The sequence below is a fragment of the Haliotis rufescens genome, unplaced genomic scaffold (genome assembly GCF_023055435.1).
Source record: "Haliotis rufescens isolate VD_foot unplaced genomic scaffold, xgHalRufe1.0.p SCAF_9, whole genome shotgun sequence".
Taxonomy (NCBI): Eukaryota; Metazoa; Mollusca; class Gastropoda; order Lepetellida; family Haliotidae; genus Haliotis; species Haliotis rufescens.
This window is the reverse complement of record NW_025964383.1, coordinates 6638875-6660409: the sequence shown is the minus strand read 5'-3', so window position 1 is coordinate 6660409 and position 21535 is coordinate 6638875. Positions and strand designations below refer to the sequence as shown.

Below are 21535 nucleotides of genomic sequence, written 5' to 3'. Positions count from 1 at the left end.
GCTACCTGTATTTTTACGATTGGTTCACGGTTGCATGTAAGTAATTGAGTCTAGGCAGGACATATGAGGGCTTCACAAGAGTATCACTAATTTCAAGTAGTGTGGTAGATGACATGAAGAGTACACAAACTGTCCACTGTACTCTATGTTCATCGGATTGTGCTACAAGCAAGGCGAACCCATTATTCCAACAGGATGTAGTGACAGACATAGAGAGACAGATAAGATATAGTGAGTGTACCATACAATATCTCAGTCATTTGCAGATTGATCAGCTGACATTGGACAAGATGTTGGTGTCCTCTTCATCCTCCAGTTCAGATGTCACAGAACAGTCTCAGTACCATCACCAACACCATGTTAGCATCTGGTGACACTAGTCTCTGGACATGATTCTGCTATCTAATATATTCTTCATACTTACTCCTATCAGTCTTCTACATACATGCAACTAAAACATGGGACATATACAGTACAACCCTCGGAGGGATGAATACAGTAATGAGATGACAAATATGGGTGATGATATGTGGGTGATGATACATTTATTACTTTTCAAATATATACAACTATAATTAGTAGGCTCCATACCAGAACATCAACAGAGGGAATACAGCAAGTGTGTCACGGATGTGTATGCAGATCAACAGTGTGGCCAACTGCTGCCAGATGACCTGGGTTCTGTCCAATAAGCCACCGTAGCACTGCTACAGGTGTGGGTCTATGTTAGAAGTTGGAAAGAAGGATAAGATCGAATAAGGTCCCTTTGGGGAACAGACCCAAGAGATCCAAACCCCACAATGAGTTTATGAAACAGATCTCTCATGTCTCCGCTTACACAACGCCTGCAACTGACTACCATCTTACACACACTGGCAACTGTCGCTTGGTGACATTTTTTTATAATGACGAAAGAAAAACAATAAACAAGACAAACATTATTCATCTAAATCCATGGTTAACATGACATGAAGTAGTTTACCCTATTTTCTCTAACCATCACACACGGTGATTACCCAATACTTCCACCGACCATACATCATCCATTACCTCTACAGGTGTAGAGGTGAGTGGTGGCTGGTGTGGCTACATTACACTATGTGTGGAATGTCTACCTGCCCACATTTGACATACAATATATTCTGGTAGTATTTGAGGTCAACACAAGGATTCCTCATAAATAATACCAAATTTGAAGCAGTTTTTTAGTAGAACGAAGCATCATTTGCTGTATGAAAGATTCCTATTAAATTGTTTATTCTTTCTTCTTGTTTTATGTTTAATCATGTCATGTCATCAATAAAATGAATCAAGTTCACACACAGCTGTTCCTTGCATTTGACATCTTCGACAATATACTCTTCACTAATGCAGCACAGATCATGACAATACATATTATGGCAACTAGAAGAGCAAAACAGATCTGTTATATAATGTCTATTACATATATACTGTAATCTCTGCCTAGTTGTGTCCATACAAAGGACAACATAGTCTTCAAAGATCCCCAGGAGCATTGTCCTATGTCCTCCTTGAAGGTCAGTTCTGTGACTAGACCCTAGGACAGCCCTCCTTGTCAATGCCCCCTGTGCGTGCGTGCGTGCGTGCGTGCGTGCGTGTGTGCGTGCGTGTGTGTGTGTGTGTGAGTGAGTGAGTCAGTAGCTGGAAGTATTGTGACTGCCGTAGCTGTAGCCTGCTGTGGGCTGCTGGTACTGCCCATACTGGGCCGGGTACTGACTGCCGCTGCTTGGATACCGTTTCCGTGATGACAACTGAGACTGACCGCCACTCATCTTCCTGCGCTGCTGCTGCTGTTGTTGCTGCTGCTGTGGATGCAGAATGGGCAACCCTCCCTCCTTAGCCAGTTTCTGAACAGCAGAGAAGTGACATTTTGTCACTAACTGGAGATCCTCAAACACTGCAAAGAAATCCACAACACTGTGAAATGGAAATAGAACAATAATCTAACTTGTCCTGATTATGGCATTGTCCTTCCTGTTATTATTGTTACAATGAAGTGTTACATACATTAGGAATTTAAAAACTTATACAAAGAGAAGAAGGGTCAAAGTGATCATTTGGGAGTAAAATGTTTATTTACTTTTTGATGAATGTCCAATATTCACTTTCCACTCTTTTTCAAAATAACATGTAATTGAAAATTATTAAAGTATGAAAAAAAACATATTTTAACTCAATCAATTTTTATGTTTGCATTGTTTGTGTTTTTTTTTACCCTTTAGCAGCATAAAGTCTGTCATCAAGTGTGTGTATCAACTCTTTCTCCTACCTTTAGCAGCATAAAGTCTGTCATCAAGTGTGTGTATCAACTCTTTCTCCTACCTTTAGCAGCATAAGGTCTGTCATCAGGTGTGTGTATCAACTCTTTCTCCTACCTTTAGCAGCATAAAGTCTGTCATCAAGTGTGTGTATCAACTCTTTCTCCTACCTTTAGCAGCATAAGGTCTGTCATCAGGTGTGTGTATCAACTCTTTCTCCTACCTTTAGCAGCATAAGGTCTGTCATCAAGTGTGTGTATCAACTCTTTCTCCTACCTTTAGCAGCATAAAGTCTGTCATCAAGTGTGTGTATCAACTCTTTCTCCTACCTTTAGCAGCATAAGGTCTGTCATCAGGTGTGTGTATCAACTCTTTCTCCTACCTTTAGCAGCATAAGGTCTGTCATCAAGTGTGTGTATCAACTCTTTCTCCTACCTTTAGCAGCATAAAGTCTGTCATCAGGTGTGTGTATCAACTCTTTCTCCTACCTTTAGCAGCATAAGGTCTGTCATCAAGTGTGTGTATCAACTCTTTCTCCTACCTTTAGCAGCATAAAGTCTGTCATCAGGTGTGTGTATCAACTCTTTCTCCTACCTTTAGCAGTATAAGGTATGTCATCAGGTGTGTGTATCAACTCTTTCTCCTACCTTTAGCAGCATAAAGTCTGTCATCAGGTGTGTGTATCAACTCTTTCTCCTACCTTTAGCAGCATAAGGTCTGTCATCAAGTGTGTGCATCAACTCTTTCTCCTACCTTTAGCAGCATAAGGTCTGTCATCAGGTGTGTGCATCAACTCTTTCTCCTACCTTTAGCAGCATAAGGTCTGTCATCAAGTGTGTGTATCAACTCTTTCTCCTACCTTTAGCAGCATAAGGTCTGTCATCAAGTGTGTGCATCAACTCTTTCTCCTACCTTTAGCAGCATAAGGTCTGTCATCAGGTGTGTGTATCAACACTTTCTGCAAGAAGGACACCATGGCTGCTGTTGACAACACCTGCTCTGAGAGTGGCAGAGTTGAGAAGAATGGAATGTCCACGGCAAATGGGTTGCGGGGAGCTGGATACGTGCATAGCTTGACTAACTCGGCAATGATGTCCCATATACAAACGTCTGTAACAGCGAGGAAATGTTGGTCTGGTAGTAAAACTTGAGACAGGTTAGTAAAATCTAAATTTTTTTTACATTTGTATGCTTATCTTGCATTACTCCTTAACGCATTCACTGCATACCTTATGATAACAAAAGACAGCGCTCAGCAATGGTCTTGGGTAAACAAGCGTATAGTTGACAAAGTCATCTATATCCCCCGCCTATTTTAACACGTTATGGTCCCAAACCAGGTAACTGACCCAACATTTCTCTTAGCCCATGTCAAATAGCTGAAATGGAAATTCTAAAATAAACATTTCTAAAACTCCTTAATATCAAATGGCACTAGTTCAGTATGTGCTTTATATATAGACATGCAAGGAAATATTTAACAGTTTATTTGTTATACTATGATGAAAAAAAGTTTGATGAAAAAATATTGAACGGTTTATGAGTTATGCTCCGGAAACGAACCCTACCCTCACAGAACCTAAATCCAACTTGTTGTCATGGAAACATAAACAATAAAAATTTCTAAAAGTGCTATATATCAAAAGGCACCAGTTCAGTATGTGCCTAGTAGACATGCAAAGTTTTGTAAGAAAGGATTTAACAGTTTTTGAGTTATGCTCCGGAAACGAACACCACCCTTACAGAACCTAAGTCCAACTTGTTGCCATGGAAACGTAAAAAATAAAAATTTATAAAACTCCTAAATAGCAAAAGGCACCAGTTCAGTATTTGTCTGGTTAACATGCAAAGTTTTGTAAGAAAGGATTTAACGGTTTTTGAGTTACGCTCCGGAAACTAACACCACTCTTATAGAACCTAAGTCCAACTTGTTGCCATGGAAACGTAAAAAATAAAAATTTATAAAATTCCTTAGTAGCAAAAGGCACCAGTTCAGCATGAGTCTGATAGACATGCAAAGTTTCGTAGAGAAATATTTAATGGTTTCTGAGTTATGCTCCGGAAACGATTTCGGGACGCACACACACACGCACACACACACACACACGCACGCACACACACACACGCACACACACACACAAGGACGGAACCCATTTCTATATTCCCGGCCAACTTCGTTGGGGCGGGGGATAAAAAAGATGTTCAGATTTCAATACCTGTTTTTGCATGGACCATCGCTGCTGTCATGTGACCTTGATGACAAGTCACCTCACATCACTGTCTGTCGCCCAAGCTTAAAAAACAATCTTTTGAGGTTTCTGAAGCCAAAGTGGGTAGGCAAGTCTGCGACGGATGGCTAGTAATGCAGGATAAGTATACAAATGTAAAAAATATTTAGATTTTACCACATTTTTTACTTATCCTGCATTACTCCATAATGCATCTATATCGGACGGATTAAAGGCGCATATACCTTCAGATGTTCAAAACCTCAATAATTCAAACTCCCAAAACAACACATTTTTGTCAATAATCCATGAGGCGGAAAAGGCACAGAAAAAATGCCCTAACTTTTGGGTTAACATAAGAATTAAAGGGTAACACCCTGTACACACATGGTAATAATGGATGATAGCGAAAGCTAAAATCTTTACCTACTGTGTCACCGAGCCAAAGCTTGATTAGAAAGCTTGTCTTCATTTCTTCCACTGGGTGTGTCTATTACGACCTGTGTGGGAAGTAGACTGGCTCCATATGGGGCAAGTTCATTATTTGCGTTGAAGGTTGGTTACCTGCGGGGCTACTACCAGAGGGCCAAAACTGTGCATGCCTTCGACATCCTGAAGAGCCACATCGCTAAGATAATGACTAGCGAAAACAGTGTCTGATCTCCAAAAACATCTTTCAATGATCATTTTAATAGAACAGTTTCTTTATAACTCCATGGAAGAGACTAATGCCCTGATCTCGTGAGAATTATTCGCTCTCAGTGGATCAAGTTTGGTGATCTAAGTTTTGGAGCGCAGATGAAAACTCGTAGTGCTTGCACCGGGCACAAGAGGAGTTCACCCCCATCTTTAACTCCCACAATCATAGATATTTGTGGGATAGTGAAGGAACAATCAGTTTGGCCTAGTGGTGGATTTTTTGCTATAAAATTCCAACATCACCCGAGATGTACCGCTCTGTGCGTACCATGCTCAAAACGGATCCGGGTGATGTCTCAATGATCAAATGTTTCAAATGATCCTCACTTATCATTGTATAACCCTCTAGTAGAGGGACAATGAGCTAAAGTGATAGCCTTATCTGCCCGTGCCGAAAAACCCTTTGCACTTAACGCCTTTTTAAGATGAACTACACGTGGCAGGCGAAACCTGTCTGGCATTTGGTGAGGCAATTTGCTGTGAGGGTGGATGAGTAGGTTTGACCAGTGTGGGAGGATCCGTTTCTGCCAGATTTCTGAGCTCAACGACCAGCCCTTGATGGCCACCAGGGCACAACCAAAGTCAGAGCAAGATTTCTTGTCTCTTTGATCTTTTGTATCACCTTGGGAGGTAGAACAGGTGGCGGAAAAGCGTACGCTTTTAGCCCTTCCCAAGGGATGCTGAATGCACCCGCCGCCAAAGCCTGTGGATACGGTAACAGGGAGACATATGTTACAAGTTGATGGATTTGGCAAGTTGCAAACAGTTAAATGTTTGGTTGCCCGAACCTCTGAAACAGCAATTGAAATGCCTCTGTGTGAAGTTTCCACTCGGTGGGTGCCACCCTGTCTGGTCGGGATAAGGCATCGGCCAATATGTTCTGACATCTGGGGATGTGCTGAACTATGAATTGTAGTTCCAGCCATTCCGCTAGATGAAAGAACCTGAATGTCTGTTGAAGAAGGGAATGGGAGTGCATTGTCCCCTGATTGTCTGTGGATATTGCGAGTTGGGCGGACTGTAGTTGATTCTGCCAATGTGAGATGGCGAGAATCAACGCTTCCAACTCCAAATTGTTTATGTGCCACTTTTGATGAGCACCGGACCACAGCCCTGCAGCTGTCTGGCCTTGCAGATGAGTGCCCCAACCCTGAAGGGAGGTGTCTACAAACAGACATTCCACTCTATCATCCACCAACTAAGGTATGTCCTTAGATGGACCAGAAATTAAAAATGGCGGGAAACAACGAGCCACGTGGCAGACATAATTTAGGGTAATAGCCTAACCTAAGGGTCTGAAATATCCAATTTGAAGAGCTCAGCTGAGAGACATCCTTGCTGTTATGTGACAGGCAGTGATGAGAGGAAGGTGACTTGTCATCAAGGTCACGTGATAGCGGCAATGGTCCGCTGAAAACAGAAACATTTGTTTTTACCTGAGAACATCGCTGAGCACTGTCTTTTGCTGAAGTAAGGTAAGCAGTGAATCATCCAGGCGTAATGCACGATAAGAAAAAAAATATTCTCATTTAAGAAATACTGTTTGAACCATATCCCATGATGTAGTGTAATAAAGTATAGTTTAGCCTTGAACTACCTCAATGTGTTATGTAATAAAGTATAGTTTAGCCTTGAACTATCCCCATATGTAGTGTAATAAAGTATAGTTTAGCCTTGAACTACACCAATATATAGTGTAATAAAGTATAGTTTAGCCTTGAACTACCTCAACGTGAAATGTAAAAAAGTATAGTTTAGCCTTGAACTACCTCCACGTGAAGTGTAATAAAGTATAGTTTAGCCTTGAACAACCTCCATGTGTAGTGTAATAAAGTATAGTTTAGCCTTGAACTACCTCCATGTGTAGTGTAATAAAGTATAGTGCAGCCTTGAACTACCTCCATGTTTAGTGTAATAAAGTATAGCTTAGCCCTGAACTACCTCCATGTGTAGTGTAATAAAGTATAGGTTAGCCTTGAACTACCTCCATGTGTAGTGGAATAAAGTATAGTTTAGCCTTGAACTACCTCCATGTGTAGTGTAATAAAGTATAGTTTAGCCTTGAACTACCTCCATGTGTAGTGTAATAAAGTATAGTTTAGCCTTGAACTACCTCCATGTGTAGTGTAATAAAGTATAGTTTAGCCTGGAACTACCTCCATGTGTAGTGTAATAAAGTATAGTTTAGCCTTGAACTACCCCATGTGTAGTGTAATAACCTATAGTTTAGCCTTGAACTACCCCCATGTTTAGTGCAATAAAGTATAGTTTAGCCCTAAACTACTTCCACGTGAAGTGTAATAAAGTATAGTTTAGCCTTGAACTACCTCCATGTTTAGTGTAATAAAGTATAGTTTAGCCTTGAACTACCTCCACGTGAAGTGTAATAAAGTATAGTTTAGCCTTGAACTACCTCCATGTTTAGTGTAATAAAGTATAGTTCAGCCTTGAACTACCTCCATGTGTAGTGGAATAAAGTATAGTTTAGCCTTGAACTACCTCCATGTGTAGTGTAATAAAGTATAGTTTAGCCTTGAACTATCCCCATATGTAGTGTAATAAAGTATAGTTTAGACCTGAACTACCTCCATGTGTAGTGTAATAAAGGATAGTTTAGCCTGGAACTACCCCCATGTGTAGTGAAATAAAGTATAGTTTAGCCTGGAACTACCTCCATGTGCAGTGTAATAAAGTATAGTTTAGCCTGGAACTACCTCCATGTGTAGTGTAATAAAGTATAGTTTAGCCTTGAACTATCCCAATATGTAGTGTAATAAAGCACAGTTTAGCCTGGAACTACCTCCATGTGTAGTGTAATAAAGTAATGTTTAGCCTTGAACTACCTCCATGTGTAGTGTAATAAAGTATAGTTTAGCCTTGAACTACCTCCATATGTAGTGTAATAAAGTATTGTTCAGCCTGGAACTACCTCCATATGTAGTGTAATAAAGTATAGTTTAGCCTTGAACTACCTCCATGTGTAGTGTAATAAAGTATAGTTTAGCCTGGAACTACCTCCATGTGCAGTGTAATTAAGTATAGTTTAGCCTTGAACTACCTCCATGTGTAGTGAAATAAAGTATAGTTTAGCCTGGAACTACCTCCATGTGCAGTGTAATTAAGTATAGTTTAGCCTTGAACTACCTCCATGTTTAGTGCAATAAAGTATAGTTGAGCCTTGAACTACCCCCATGTGTAGTGTAATAAAGTATAGTTTAGCCTTGAACTACCTCCATCTGTAGTGTAATAAAGTATAGTTTATCCTTGAAGTACCTCCATGTGTAGTGTAATAAAGTGTAGTTTAGCCTTGAACTACCTCCATGTGTAGTGGAATAAAGTATAGTTTAGCCCTGAACTACCCCCATGTGTAGTGTAATAAAGTATAGTTTAGCCTTGAACTATCCCAATATGTAGTGTAATAAAGCACAGTTTAGCCTGGAACTACCTCCATGTGTAGTGTAATAAAGTAATGTTTAGCCTTGAACTACCTCCATGTGTAGTGTAATAAAGTATAGTTTAGCCTGGAACTACCTCCATATGTAGTGTAATAAAGTATTGTTCAGCCTGGAACTACCTCCATATGTAGTGTAATAAAGTATAGTTTAGCCTTGAACTACCTCCATGTGTAGTGTAATAAAGTATAGTTTAGCCTGGAACTACCTCCATGTGCAGTGTAATTAAGTATAGTTTAGCCTTGAACTACCTCCATGTGTAGTGAAATAAAGTATAGTTTAGCCTGGAACTACCTCCATGTGCAGTGTAATTAAGTATAGTTTAGCCTTGAACTACCTCCTTGTTTAGTGCAATAAAGTATAGTTGAGCCTTGAACTACCCCCATGTGTAGTGTAATAAAGTATAGTTTAGCCTTGAACTACCTCCATGTGTAGTGTAATAAAGTGTAGTTTAGCCTTGAACTACCTCCATGTGTAGTGGAATAAAGTGTAGTTTAGCCCTGAACTACCCCCATGTGTAGTGGAATAAAGTATAGTTTAGCTATGAACTACCTCCATGTGTAGTGTAAAAAAGTATATGTTAGCTCTGAATTTTGATGGGATAAGGATAATGATGTTTGTAATAGTTCAGGACAAAAATATAGTTTTTTACACCAAGAAACAGGATCTAAAGTGATGTCTTTATATATAGAGTGGTTCCAGTTTAATCAAGGGCTCTAAACCATCCACAAGTACATTATAGGGCAAAGCTAACACATGTAAACACAAACATAGTCCTGCTGATGATTGTGAGTAGAGGTGATTTTAGTCGTACACGACTGCAGTAACTGCAAGCCATGAAATGGACAGCTCATAGAGATAGTGGCGCTATAGGATACATGACCTGACATGAAATGATGTCGCTGTGGAAGGAACATGTCACAGGAAGAGCATCAGCGCATTCAGGCATTGCCCATTGCAGTGTCCAGTGACAGATAGAAATCCTAGTGCACCAACGCTCGCCACGGACAACTTGGTGGATGGTGTGGCACGTGCACAGTGGTTTCAACTTTGACAAGGCAATGGTCACTATTTGGTTGATACATCTGTGACAGGTTTTCCTTCTTACAATTATCAACGCCATGATGATCAGACTCATTGAATATGGCGGGAACAGACACTTAGCCTGGGTGCTATCTATCATTTTCACACTCACCATTATCCTTCCACTTGTATGTGGACTTGAGTCTGAGAGGGTTGTCTTTCTCCTGAGTGTCTCCCCCAGTTAGCCTGACCAGGCGTTCATGGTTGGAGCGCACCCACACATAGGGACAGGAGTAGCGGGTGTAGCCAGCGATCAGGAACACGGTGGACGACTCATCCTGCCAGGCAAACAACAACGTCCTGGTCACTCAAACAGCTATTCTACCAGTAGTATAGAATCTGATTAGATCTTTATTTTCTTCATGACAGAGCAGTGGTAGGCACATTCAAATACTAGTAAAATCTAGATGTTGTTTTATATTTGTATACTTATCCTGCTTTACTCCTTAATGCATTTACTGCTTGTTCTGACAGAAAGAAGAGCTGTGTGAGGTCTTTTTGAAGAAGAAGTTGTTCCAACTGGTTGTGTGGCAAATCCCATCACACAGCTCCCACATGACCATTGAAGTGATGACGTCACGTATCATCACATTACAGCTAGATCGTAACATCTGAAGACATTGTGGGATAGGCAGCTCTGAGACAGGTGGGCTACTTTAGTCAAAGTAATGCAGGATAAGTACACAACTATAACAAAATATCTAGATTTTACTAGATATTTTAACTTATCCTGCATTACTCCTTAATGCATCTTTATCGGACGGTACGGTGGAGGGCATACTTTCAGATGTGGTCCTCAGGGACATAAACTCTGCAGTAGTTCATGACAGTCGTTGAGCACACTTGTGCAAATCTTTACCTGCTTCGACCAATCTTGTCTATGGATGCTACGAGACTATGTGGATGTCCCAGCAAAAAGCAAATTAGCATGTGCTAAAGTCTAGAAACTGATTTACCAAGCCAAACAGCTGGTTAGCAGAGTAACCCCCATGTCAGGCATGCTAACACTGCGCAAGTCGGGTAAGGCTTGATCTTAGGAGCTTCTTAGTCGCAACAAGGACTGGTGACCTGTAGTGCTATGACCAGAATGCCAAAACTATGAATGCCTTCGACATCTTCCAAGGCCATGATACTCAGGTATTGACTTGCGAAGACAAGGTAAGATTCTGTCAAACGTCTAATCAGTCGTGAATTTGTGATGGCCTTCAACATTTGGTTCAGATCATGTCTACCAGAAGTCACATGAAAACAATTCTACGAGAGTACTATCGGCCTCTGCAAGGAAGCGTTCAACCAAAGTTGAACGGGCACTGATTAGACAGGGAGAAATGGCAGGAACATTCACAGAACCCTCATCAAGAGGCCAGGCGCAGCCAAGGGCTTGAGGAAAACATTGGACCTCCGTTGTCTGAAAGCCAATTGCGTGTCCAGTAACTGCTCTGATCTCATGAGCGTTGTTGGCTCTAGGGATCCAATCCAGCAGTTTCATAAGCCTTGTTACTGTGGCACTGAGTACAACGGGACATAAGTCTGCAATGAAGCAGAAGGTGTAATCACCATGACTGTGTGTGTATGTAACATTCTAAATCCCAGAACATGGAGGTTAAGGGATAAGATTACGCAAAGAAAAGTGAATAAACACTTTAATAACCATAGGGAAGCATAGGTACAACAATGCATAAGAAGAACCAAGCAACACAAAGAATACAAAACGCATCACAAGAAAAAACGTGACTACAAAGTGAATTCAAATTGGCTAAATGGAAGAACAATATTAATGCAATAGTAAAAATCATATGTAAAGTATGAAGACACAAACCATAGGAAGGATATAATTCACATAAAACAATAGGGTTGTAATAACATGCAAAGGATTGTAATGGATAAAGCTGAGAGCTCAAAATAGGTGACCATTCTCTCTGAGTGACAGCAGTAATGTGATGATAAGTGATGTCATCACTTCCATGGTCACATAGGAGCTGTGTCATGGGATTAGCCACACAACTAGTTCTAACAACTTCTTATTCAGAAAGACCTCAAACAGCTCTTTGTTCTGTCAAGAACAAGCAGTAAATGCATTAAGGAGTAAAGCAGGGTAAGTTAAAAACATAATGTTCCACAAACAGAAAGTTCAGGCATCGTGACGCGGTAGACATAACAGTACAGTCTGTGTGGCACCAATTGTCCATCCTGTTGATGTTACTAAATTTCACGGTTCAGTTAATCTTTGTTTTAAGTGAGGTTTTCTGCCCAAAATATGTTGCCACGCTTGCTAATAAATCGAAGTCTGTATCATGGTATTTTTCTTGTATGTCAAAGTAGTGGAGAGTCCAACCGTCAACTTGTTTGACACAGATCAGTAGAGTCTACACCTATACTTGCAATGGCTGTGAGACCAGGCAGCATAGTTTCTCTGGCAGATGAGAACATCCTCTTGTAATACGGCTGTTAATCCCTGACCAGTGTGGGGCGTGACAGTGACTGAAGAGTATCTGCTGCGTCTACTCCAACCCAGAGTCCTAAATCTAGGAAGTGGATATCAACATGTGACCCACACATCTGGAAATAATTGTTCCCAGTGAATGTAAGCAGCATCATAATCTGTGCTATATCCAAGTACAATGTGATAATGGATACATACCATGGCCTGTGTCTCATCATCACTTGGGGAGGCTGGAGGCAAACCTACACCCTTGTCCCCGAGGCCGCTCAGAGACATCTGCGTCCGCTGAGACAGCATCAGTGACCTCCTGAAGTCAACACACAATATATTCATGATGATTAGACATGCATTTCAAGTCAACACACAATATATTCATGATGATTAGACATGCATTTCAAGTCAACAAACAATATATTCATGATGATTAGACATGCATTTCAAGTCAACACACAATATATTCATGATGATTAGACATGCATTTCAAGTCAACACACAATATATTCATGATGATTAGACATGCATTTCAAGTCAACACACAATATATATTCATGATGATTAGACATGCATTTCAAGTCAACACACAAGACACCAGTACTCATGATGATTAAGGTGCATGTACGGCCAACACAAAAAATACTGGTACTAGATGACTGGATATGCATGCCAGGTCAACACACAACATACCAGTACTAGATGACTGGATATGCATGAAAGGTCAACACACAACATACCAGTACTAGATGACTGGATATGCATGCCAGGTCAACACACAACATACCGGTACAAGATGACTGGATATGCATGCCAGGTCAACACACAACATACCGGTACTAGATGACTGGATATGCATGAAAGGTCAACACACAACATACCGGTACTAGATGACTGGATATGCATGAAAGGTCAGCACACAACATACCGGTACAAGATGACTGGATATGCATGAAAGGTCAACACACAACATACTGGTACTAGATGACTGGATATGCATGAAAGGTCAACACACAACATACTGGTACTAGATGACTTGATATGCATGAAAGGTAAACACACAACATACCAGTACTAGATGACTGGATATGCATGCCAGGTCAACACACAACATACTGGTACAAGATGACTGGATATGCATGAAAGGTCAGCACACAACATACCGGTACTAGATGACTGGATATGCATGAAAGGTCAACACACAACATACTGGTGCTAGATGACTGGATATGCATGTCAAGTCAGCACACAACATACCCGTACAAGATGACTGGATATGCATGAAAGGTCAGCACACAACATACTGGTACTAGATGACTGGATATGCATGAAAGGTCAGCACACAACATACTGGTACTAGATGACTGGATATGCATGAAAGGTCAACACACAACATACCGGTACAAGATGACTGGATATGCATGCCAGGTCAACACACAACATACTGGTACAAGATGACTGGATATGCATGAAAGGTCAACACACAACATACCGGTACTAGATGACTGGATATGCATGAAAGGTCAACACACAACATACCGGTACAAGATGACTGGATATGCATGAAAGGTCAACACATAACATACCAGTACTAGATGACTGGATATGCATGCTAGGTCAACACACAACATACTGGTACAAGATGACTGGATATGCATGAAAGGTCAACACACAACATACTGGTACTAGATGCCTGGATATGCATGAAAGGTCAGCACACAACATACCGGTACTAGATGACTGGATATGCATGCCAGGTCAACACACAACATACTGGTACAAGATGACTGGATATGCATGAAAGGTCAGCACACAACATACCGGTACTAGATGACTGGATATGCATGAAAGGTCAACACACAACATACCAGTACTAGATGACTGGATATGCATGCCAGGTCAACACACAACATACCGGTACAAGATGACTGGATATGCATGAAAGGTCAACACACAACATACTGGTACTAGATGCCTGGATATGCATGAAAGGTCAACACACAACATACCAGTACTAGATGACTGGATATGCATGAAAGGTCAGCACACAACATACCGGTACTAGATGACTGGATATGCATGAAAGGTCAGCACACAACATACCGGTACAAGATGACTGGATATGCATGAAAGGTCAACACACAACATACTGGTACTAGATGCCTGGATATGCATGAAAGGTCAACACACAACATACCGGTACTAGATGACTGGATATGCATGAAAGGTCAGCACACAACATACCGGTACTAGATGACTGGATATGCATGAAAGGTAAACACACAACATACTGGTACTAGATGACTGGATATGCATGCCAGGTCAACACACAACAAACTGGTACAAGATGACTGGATATGCATGAAAGGTCAGCACACAACATACCGGTACTAGATGACTGGATATGCATGAAAGGTCAACACACAACATACCGGTACTAGATGACTGGATATGCATGCCAGGTCAACACACAACATACTGGTACAAGATGACTGGATATGCATGAAAGGTCAACACACAACATACTGGTACTAGATGCCTGGATATGCATGAAAGGTCAACACACAACATACCGGTACTAGATGACTGGATATGCATGCCAGGTCAACACACAACATACCGGTACTAGATGACTGGATATGCATGAAAGGTCAGCACACAACATACTGGTACAAGATGACTGGATATGCATGAAAGGTCAACACACAACATACCGGTACTAGATGACTGGATATGCATGCCAGGTCAACACACAACATACTGGTACAAGATGACTGGATATGCATGAAAGGTCAACACACAACATACTGGTACTAGATGCCTGGATATGCATGAAAGGTCAACACACAACATACCGGTACTAGATGACTGGATATGCATGCCAGGTCAGCACACAACATACCGGTACTAGATGACTGGATATGCATGAAAGGTCAGCACACAACATACTGGTACTAGATGACTGGATATGCATGAAAGGTCAACACACAACATACCGGTACAAGATGACTGGATATGCTACCAGGTCAGCACACAACATACTGGTACTAGATGACTGGATATGCATGAAAGGTCAACACACAACATACCGGTACAAGATGACTGGATATGCATGAAAGGTCAACACACAACATACTGGTACAAGATGACTGGATATGCATGCCAGGTCAGCACACAACATACCGGTACTAGATGACTGGATATGCATGAAAGGTAAACACACAACATACCGGTACTAGATGACTGGATATGCATGAAAGGTCAACACACAACAAACTGGTACAAGATGACTGGATATGCATGAAAGGTCAGCACACAACATACCGGTACTAGATGACTGGATATGCATGAAAGGTCAACACACAACATACCGGTACAAGATGACTGGATATGCATGCCAGGTCAACACACAACATACAAGTACTAGATGACTGGATATGCATGCCAGGTCAGCACACAACATACCGGTACAAGATGACTGGATATGCATGCCAGGTCAACACACAACATACAAGTACTAGATGACTGGATATGCATGAAAGGTCAACACACAACATACTGGTACAAGATGACTGGATATGCATGAAAGGTCAACACACAACATACTGGAACTAGATGACCTGATATGTATGAAAGATCAAAATATCTTTAGACGAAAGTTTAATCAAATTTCCCTATTGACTGTGGTCTAATCAACAACTATATGATAACTGTTGGGTTCTACACACATACATGCTGTTTTGAGTGCACCACACTTACTTGTCATAGGGGAGGTTGTTGGAGGTGAAGCTGGAGCCTGCTGCAAACTCTGTGTTGTGCAGGGGAGTGCCTGGCTCGCTGCTGTAGCTGTTGTTGGGGGTCTGCAATCACACATACACACACACATGCAATATCTGGGATTTGGACAATGAAACTTTTCATCTGCGGTAGACACCATGTTCATTGACCTAAGACCTTTGACTACACTTGGAGCTGGCTAGAAAACACTTTGTGAGACCACCCTCAGCATCCCCTCACACTTAGAGCTAGTTACAGGAATATAGAGCGAGAGAATCAAGTGCGGAATACAAAAAGCCATTCCTGAAGATTTAATCACAAAATGGAGGTCCAATGCCCTTCCATCTGATACAACAGGACATGCTGCAATATTCTGCCAGTGATAAAGGTTGGTCAGTCAAGGCTGAAGCAGCACGGAAGGTGATTGCAACCTGTGGTTCATTGACGACACTGATGACCATCTCCTCACGCCCTCTCATGTATGAAGCGAAGTACTTGAAGCCCTTGACTGTGCCCAGCTTCAGCATCTCCGCAAGAAACACCTGCAGTCTCTTCTTCAAATGCGTCTCCTCCTGCAAGATGTTATAACAATAATAATAATAATAATAATATATATATATATATCATCCAAAACTGGCTCTCACAGGAGATATCGCTTGGATGAGATCAAGCGATATCTACACTGTAGATGACGCTGCAATGAAATTACATCACAATGCTTTGCAGACCATGCAGATTGTGACGTTACCATGACGTCACAATCAAATGACATCACTAATGGCTCTGCTACTGAAGCTGTTAGCAGTACTTTTTACACTGAAGACACTGCTAATTATTGTCTACAAATTGAAGAAGTTGGAAGAATGAAGTTGGATGATAAATAAAATCTCACCCTCGTGTCTTTTGATATCAAATATATCAACTCATTGATAGAAGTGGCAAAATTTATATATATATATATATATATATATATATATATATATATATATATATATATATATATATATATATTCTCAGTCAATGTTGACCATGCTTACTGCCTCACATCCAATATATAACCCAACCACCTAATACTGTAGCAATCGTAGAGCACATCTTCAAGCACTAGCCAAACCCTTATTTGCACTTTCTTACACCAACAGCTTATAACAGCATGCAACAATTTATACAACTGAAGACATGCACTTGATCCAATGCATGTGTCTTGATGATGATAAGCTGTATTTTAAGTCGACGAGAAAGTTGAATTGCCACCTCTTTCATTCCTTTATATCACTGTCTAAAAGAGTTTGACTGTATATTCTAAAATGTGTGATTTTGCTCTAAATTCTACGGACATGGCAGTTTGTGGTACCTTTATTTTCATCTATGTAAGAAATAACACACATGTGATAACTGGTCACCGGTCAGAAGATATATAGTGAACGTTACTGGATACACAACCGAACACATGAAATGAGAAGTTCTGTTGTCCAGATTTAGGCTACAGGAATCATGAAAATGTTTCTGAATGAGACTCAAGATATTTCTGATGGAAAGATTTGTTTTCCTGAATGAAGAGCTATGATGGAGCCATTTTGATTTGGTTGTTGGATGGTTAGTTGTTTATCACCGCACTCAGCAATATTCCAGCTATATGGAGGCGGTCTGTAAATAATTGAGTCAACCAGACAATCCAGCGATTAATATCACAAGCATCGATCCACACAACTGGGATATGATGACATGCATCAACCAAGTCAGTGAGCCTGACCACCTGATCCCGTTAGTTGCCTCTTACAACAAGCACAGTCGCCTTTTATGGCAAGCAAGGCTTGCTGAAGACCTGTTCTAGTCTGGACCTCCACGGGTCAGAGCCTCTTTGAGATAGGGCCGTATTAGCCAGATCACAGTTCAAGGCCCTGGCTCAATAGTGAATCCCACTAAAGAATCTCAACTGAGCTGCAGTTTGGAAGAAGGGTCTTGTCTGTTTGAGCTTTCCTTTACATCCATGAAGTGAAGTCAAAGGTAGGACACGTGTATACTGGACAAATGACACATCTCCTTTATTTTACACAAACCTTCATGTTTACAGTCACATGGTTCGTGGGAAGTGCCACCTTAAAGGAAGTTCACATTTGTAATGACGGACAACAAACTTTCTGATTGTCAAATATTAAATTTGCGAATATTGCCTCGAAATGTCTTAAATCAATCCTGATTGAATTTCAAAAGAACCAAAGCTCAACCTGCAAGCTGTCTTGCTCGTGCATTTACAATCAATCACGGAGGGTAATTAAACATCCACCGGAAATACTAAACAAACAGCCAAACAGTAACACCACAAAGTCGGAGCATTTGACAATAACCTATGACATAATTTTTAAAATTAGGTTGCAACATACATCAACAAAACAATACTATGTTACTTGAAATAGCCTATGGTGGCAGCGGCCCACTGTTTCACAAACATTAGTTTATGCTACTGATGATACATTTGTTATTTCAGTACCTGTTTCATTTTTGTTGTGACATCCTAACACGCCAAAAGACATACGATGCCCTGTTGACCGGAAACTCAAGTTGCAGCAAATAGCAACAAGAGCACAGCAAACCCTCAGAATATCTGATGTGACACTAAGAAATATTTTGTAAACCGACTGCAGTAGCTTGTAATGAGGATCTGAATGTTTCAATGTGAAAGCATTGAGGATTGTTGTAGTTGCAGTCTCAAGTCGTACTGTATCTCAAACACAGCTCACCAATACATCTAGAGTGTTGTTGACACATCTTTACTCACCCAATAAAACATAGTCTGAGAATGAGCACATTGGCGATACATGATGCAGAACAGTCAACTACTGTGGCAATTAGGAGATAAACATACTGTGTTTTCAATGTAGAGCTAGGTTACCTGTAGATTTAACCCCGCTAAATTGAATTTGGAACCGAACGCGCAGCGTGAGGTTTCAAATGTTAAATTTAGCGCGGTTAAATCTACAGGTAACCTAGCTCTACATTGAAAACACAGTATGTTTATCTCCATCATTCTACCATGACTAAATAAAACGTGAACTCTTTGGTGTTAGCAAATATACTGAGTGAAGCGGCATGGGTTGAGTTCAGTGTTTTGAGTGGGTTATCAATCTGAATTACGGAATCACCGAACAAAATATGGTGCTGTATAAACTCAAGCAGTTTGTTTACACTGTAATACTTCACTCAAACATATGACAAGCATTGAAAGCATATAAGCACGGCAACTTGGTAAGCTAACATGAGGTGGGCATCCCTAAAGAAAACAAAGCAAGCTTTGAAAGGCTTTCGCTCTACATCGCACGTCACCATTTTGACGTCATATCGCGCATTGTGACGCAAAAGATATGACGTCTCAGTCGTATATAGAAAAGCGCCAAAATTACAAGCTCTCTGTTGTCTCCAAAACATAAATACATTCTCTTTGTTGATTTCGTGTTTTTCTGCACGAAATGTATTGCCACACATCCTTTGAATATTGTAGTAACCGCATCTGTGCATTTTGTAACCTGTAATTGTAGATATAATTATTTATATATGCCTACCTACAATGACTGAAAATAGTACTATTCTATGAATATTAGCTTCCACGGTGATGCTGCCATCAAACCAGCTGTTTCAATCAGAGGGGGTTTATTGTGATTTAATAGCCTCTGATTGACCAATCAGAATCGAGTAAATTCCAAATTCATGGTAGAATACGATGTAACATCCTTCACCAAGGTACCCCTGGGATAACAGTTGACCAGGGTGCTGTCCATTCATCAAAATAATCTCACTGAACAGCTGACAGTGGACCCTTGGTTGACAGTGGAGATTCTAGGGCAGTGACTCTGTGAGGAATATGTGTATGAGGAGGATCTGATCCTGCGTGCTAGTGTGCTTGCAGGATTGTTGCTCTGAGTCAGAATGCTATGCTCCAAGGGGATGCGGTGCTTTCACCTCACACCGGGACTTTGTTACCTGTATATGTTTATGACCCAGATATAAAGTTAGGCATCGTGGAGCCAACTGAGTCTGTTGCAGAGTCATTACATGTGTACGGTGCTAGATGTCTCACGTCACCTGTCAATCAGATAGCCTTGTTTAGAATGATGAACCCTACCAGCTTAGAGATTAAATTACCTGCGCAAGTAGCGATAGGTGTCATTGAAGAGGTTGATGTTGCCAAAGTGTATGGGGAGTTAGGTAATGGGGATGCCACTCATACATTTGATAATACCGCAGGTGACAAACCATTCAACCATCTTGACATTGACAGGACTCAGGAGTTAGATGACAAGGATGTCTATACACTTGCAGGTGTCAAGGATGATATGACATGTATAGGTTCTGATATACACACAGGTATACAAGGTGATACCATGGAGTCTTGTTTAGATGTCAGTACACAGGTCACAGGGTTGCTCACCTGTTGATAGCCCTTCAGTGCATGTTGATGCATGTTGATGATGGTGAAGGTGTCAACTTGAGATGGTCTAGTGACATGCTCACTCACACCTTACCTGGGGATGGTCCCATAGGTAGTGAGATAGGTGTGGTAGGTGTACATGGGACAGACTTGACAGGTGATGTGTCAGGTGAATCCATGGATGATAGTAGATGTTAACAGGCAGGTGTACACACAGGTGAGCGGATAATCAATTCATCAGGTGAATTGGAAGTTGGCAATGATGTTTTGCCAGGTCAAATTGATGAGGTCGTTTGCTTGCATACAGATGTCGCTATAGGTGAGTCATCAGGTACCACAGGTATGACTACAGGTGAGTCATCAGGTACCACAGGTATGACTATAGGTGGGTCATCAGGTACCACAGGTATGACTACAGGTGAGTCATCAGGTACCACAGGTATGACTATAGGTGAGTCATCAGGTACCACAGGTATGACTATAGGTGAGTCATCAGGTACCACAGGTATGACTATAGGTGAGTCATCAGGTACCACAGGTATGACTTATAGACTTTACACTTGGATTCCCTTTACTCTCATAAGGTTACCTTTTGCTGATGAGGTACCTACCCCTTATGATTGTAAAGGGCATAAAAGGCCTAAGAATATAGCGTTGGGGGTAATTTTATCCTACCCTTACACAACCCGTAGAAACGGAGGCACGCGAAATCCGTGAAGCGTGAGCCACAGTCGGCAGAAAGAGCCACATTAGCGCTAGAGTAAGCTGAGCTAAACTGCGTTGTTACCAATAGTTCGTAGTGCAGACTAACAGTGAGGTCTAGTATGTAGTAACATTCTCCATTTCAAGTTACGTTCGGACTCTGGTTGTCTTACGTTTCACCTCTTTCACATTAGCGCAGACCGATATCTGATGAAGGACCTGTTAGCACCAAAGGCGCAAACAAATCTATTGCAATCATTATTAATTTTACCGATGTCGCCTTCATCATTAAGTTCTGCCAATCTGTTTATGTAACGGTACGGCTACTTGACACAACAACAATCGTGGTGGCTGCTCAAGGAAGTACACAGGAGTTATCTTCTCTTGGTGTGTAAAGCCCGCTCTAAACTAGCCGACTGCCCTCTTTGCGCTTACCGTGTTGAAATTGTGTAGAG

The 21535-nt window shown here is 41.1% G+C and overlaps 1 protein-coding gene across 2 annotated transcripts; it reads right to left on the bottom strand.

The window, feature by feature from the left end:
* Positions 1 to 520: 520 nt before the first annotated feature.
* Positions 521 to 21484, bottom strand: LOC124119517. Of its 2 annotated transcripts, none has more exons than XM_048390967.1 (7): positions 21352 to 21484; positions 16384 to 16524; positions 15935 to 16035; positions 12383 to 12491; positions 9854 to 10019; positions 3192 to 3389; positions 521 to 1918 (listed from the first exon to the last, which is right to left on the bottom strand). In XM_048390967.1, exons 1-7 carry the CDS (start codon positions 21367 to 21369, stop codon positions 1656 to 1658), a joined length of 996 nt encoding a protein of 331 aa, XP_048246924.1. In that variant the 5' UTR covers positions 21370 to 21484; the 3' UTR covers positions 521 to 1655. The 2 variants fall into 2 exon arrangements, with proteins under 2 accessions (XP_048246924.1, XP_048246925.1); XM_048390968.1 differs by having other exon boundaries at positions 21254 to 21388.
* Positions 21485 to 21535: the final 51 nt, after the last annotated feature.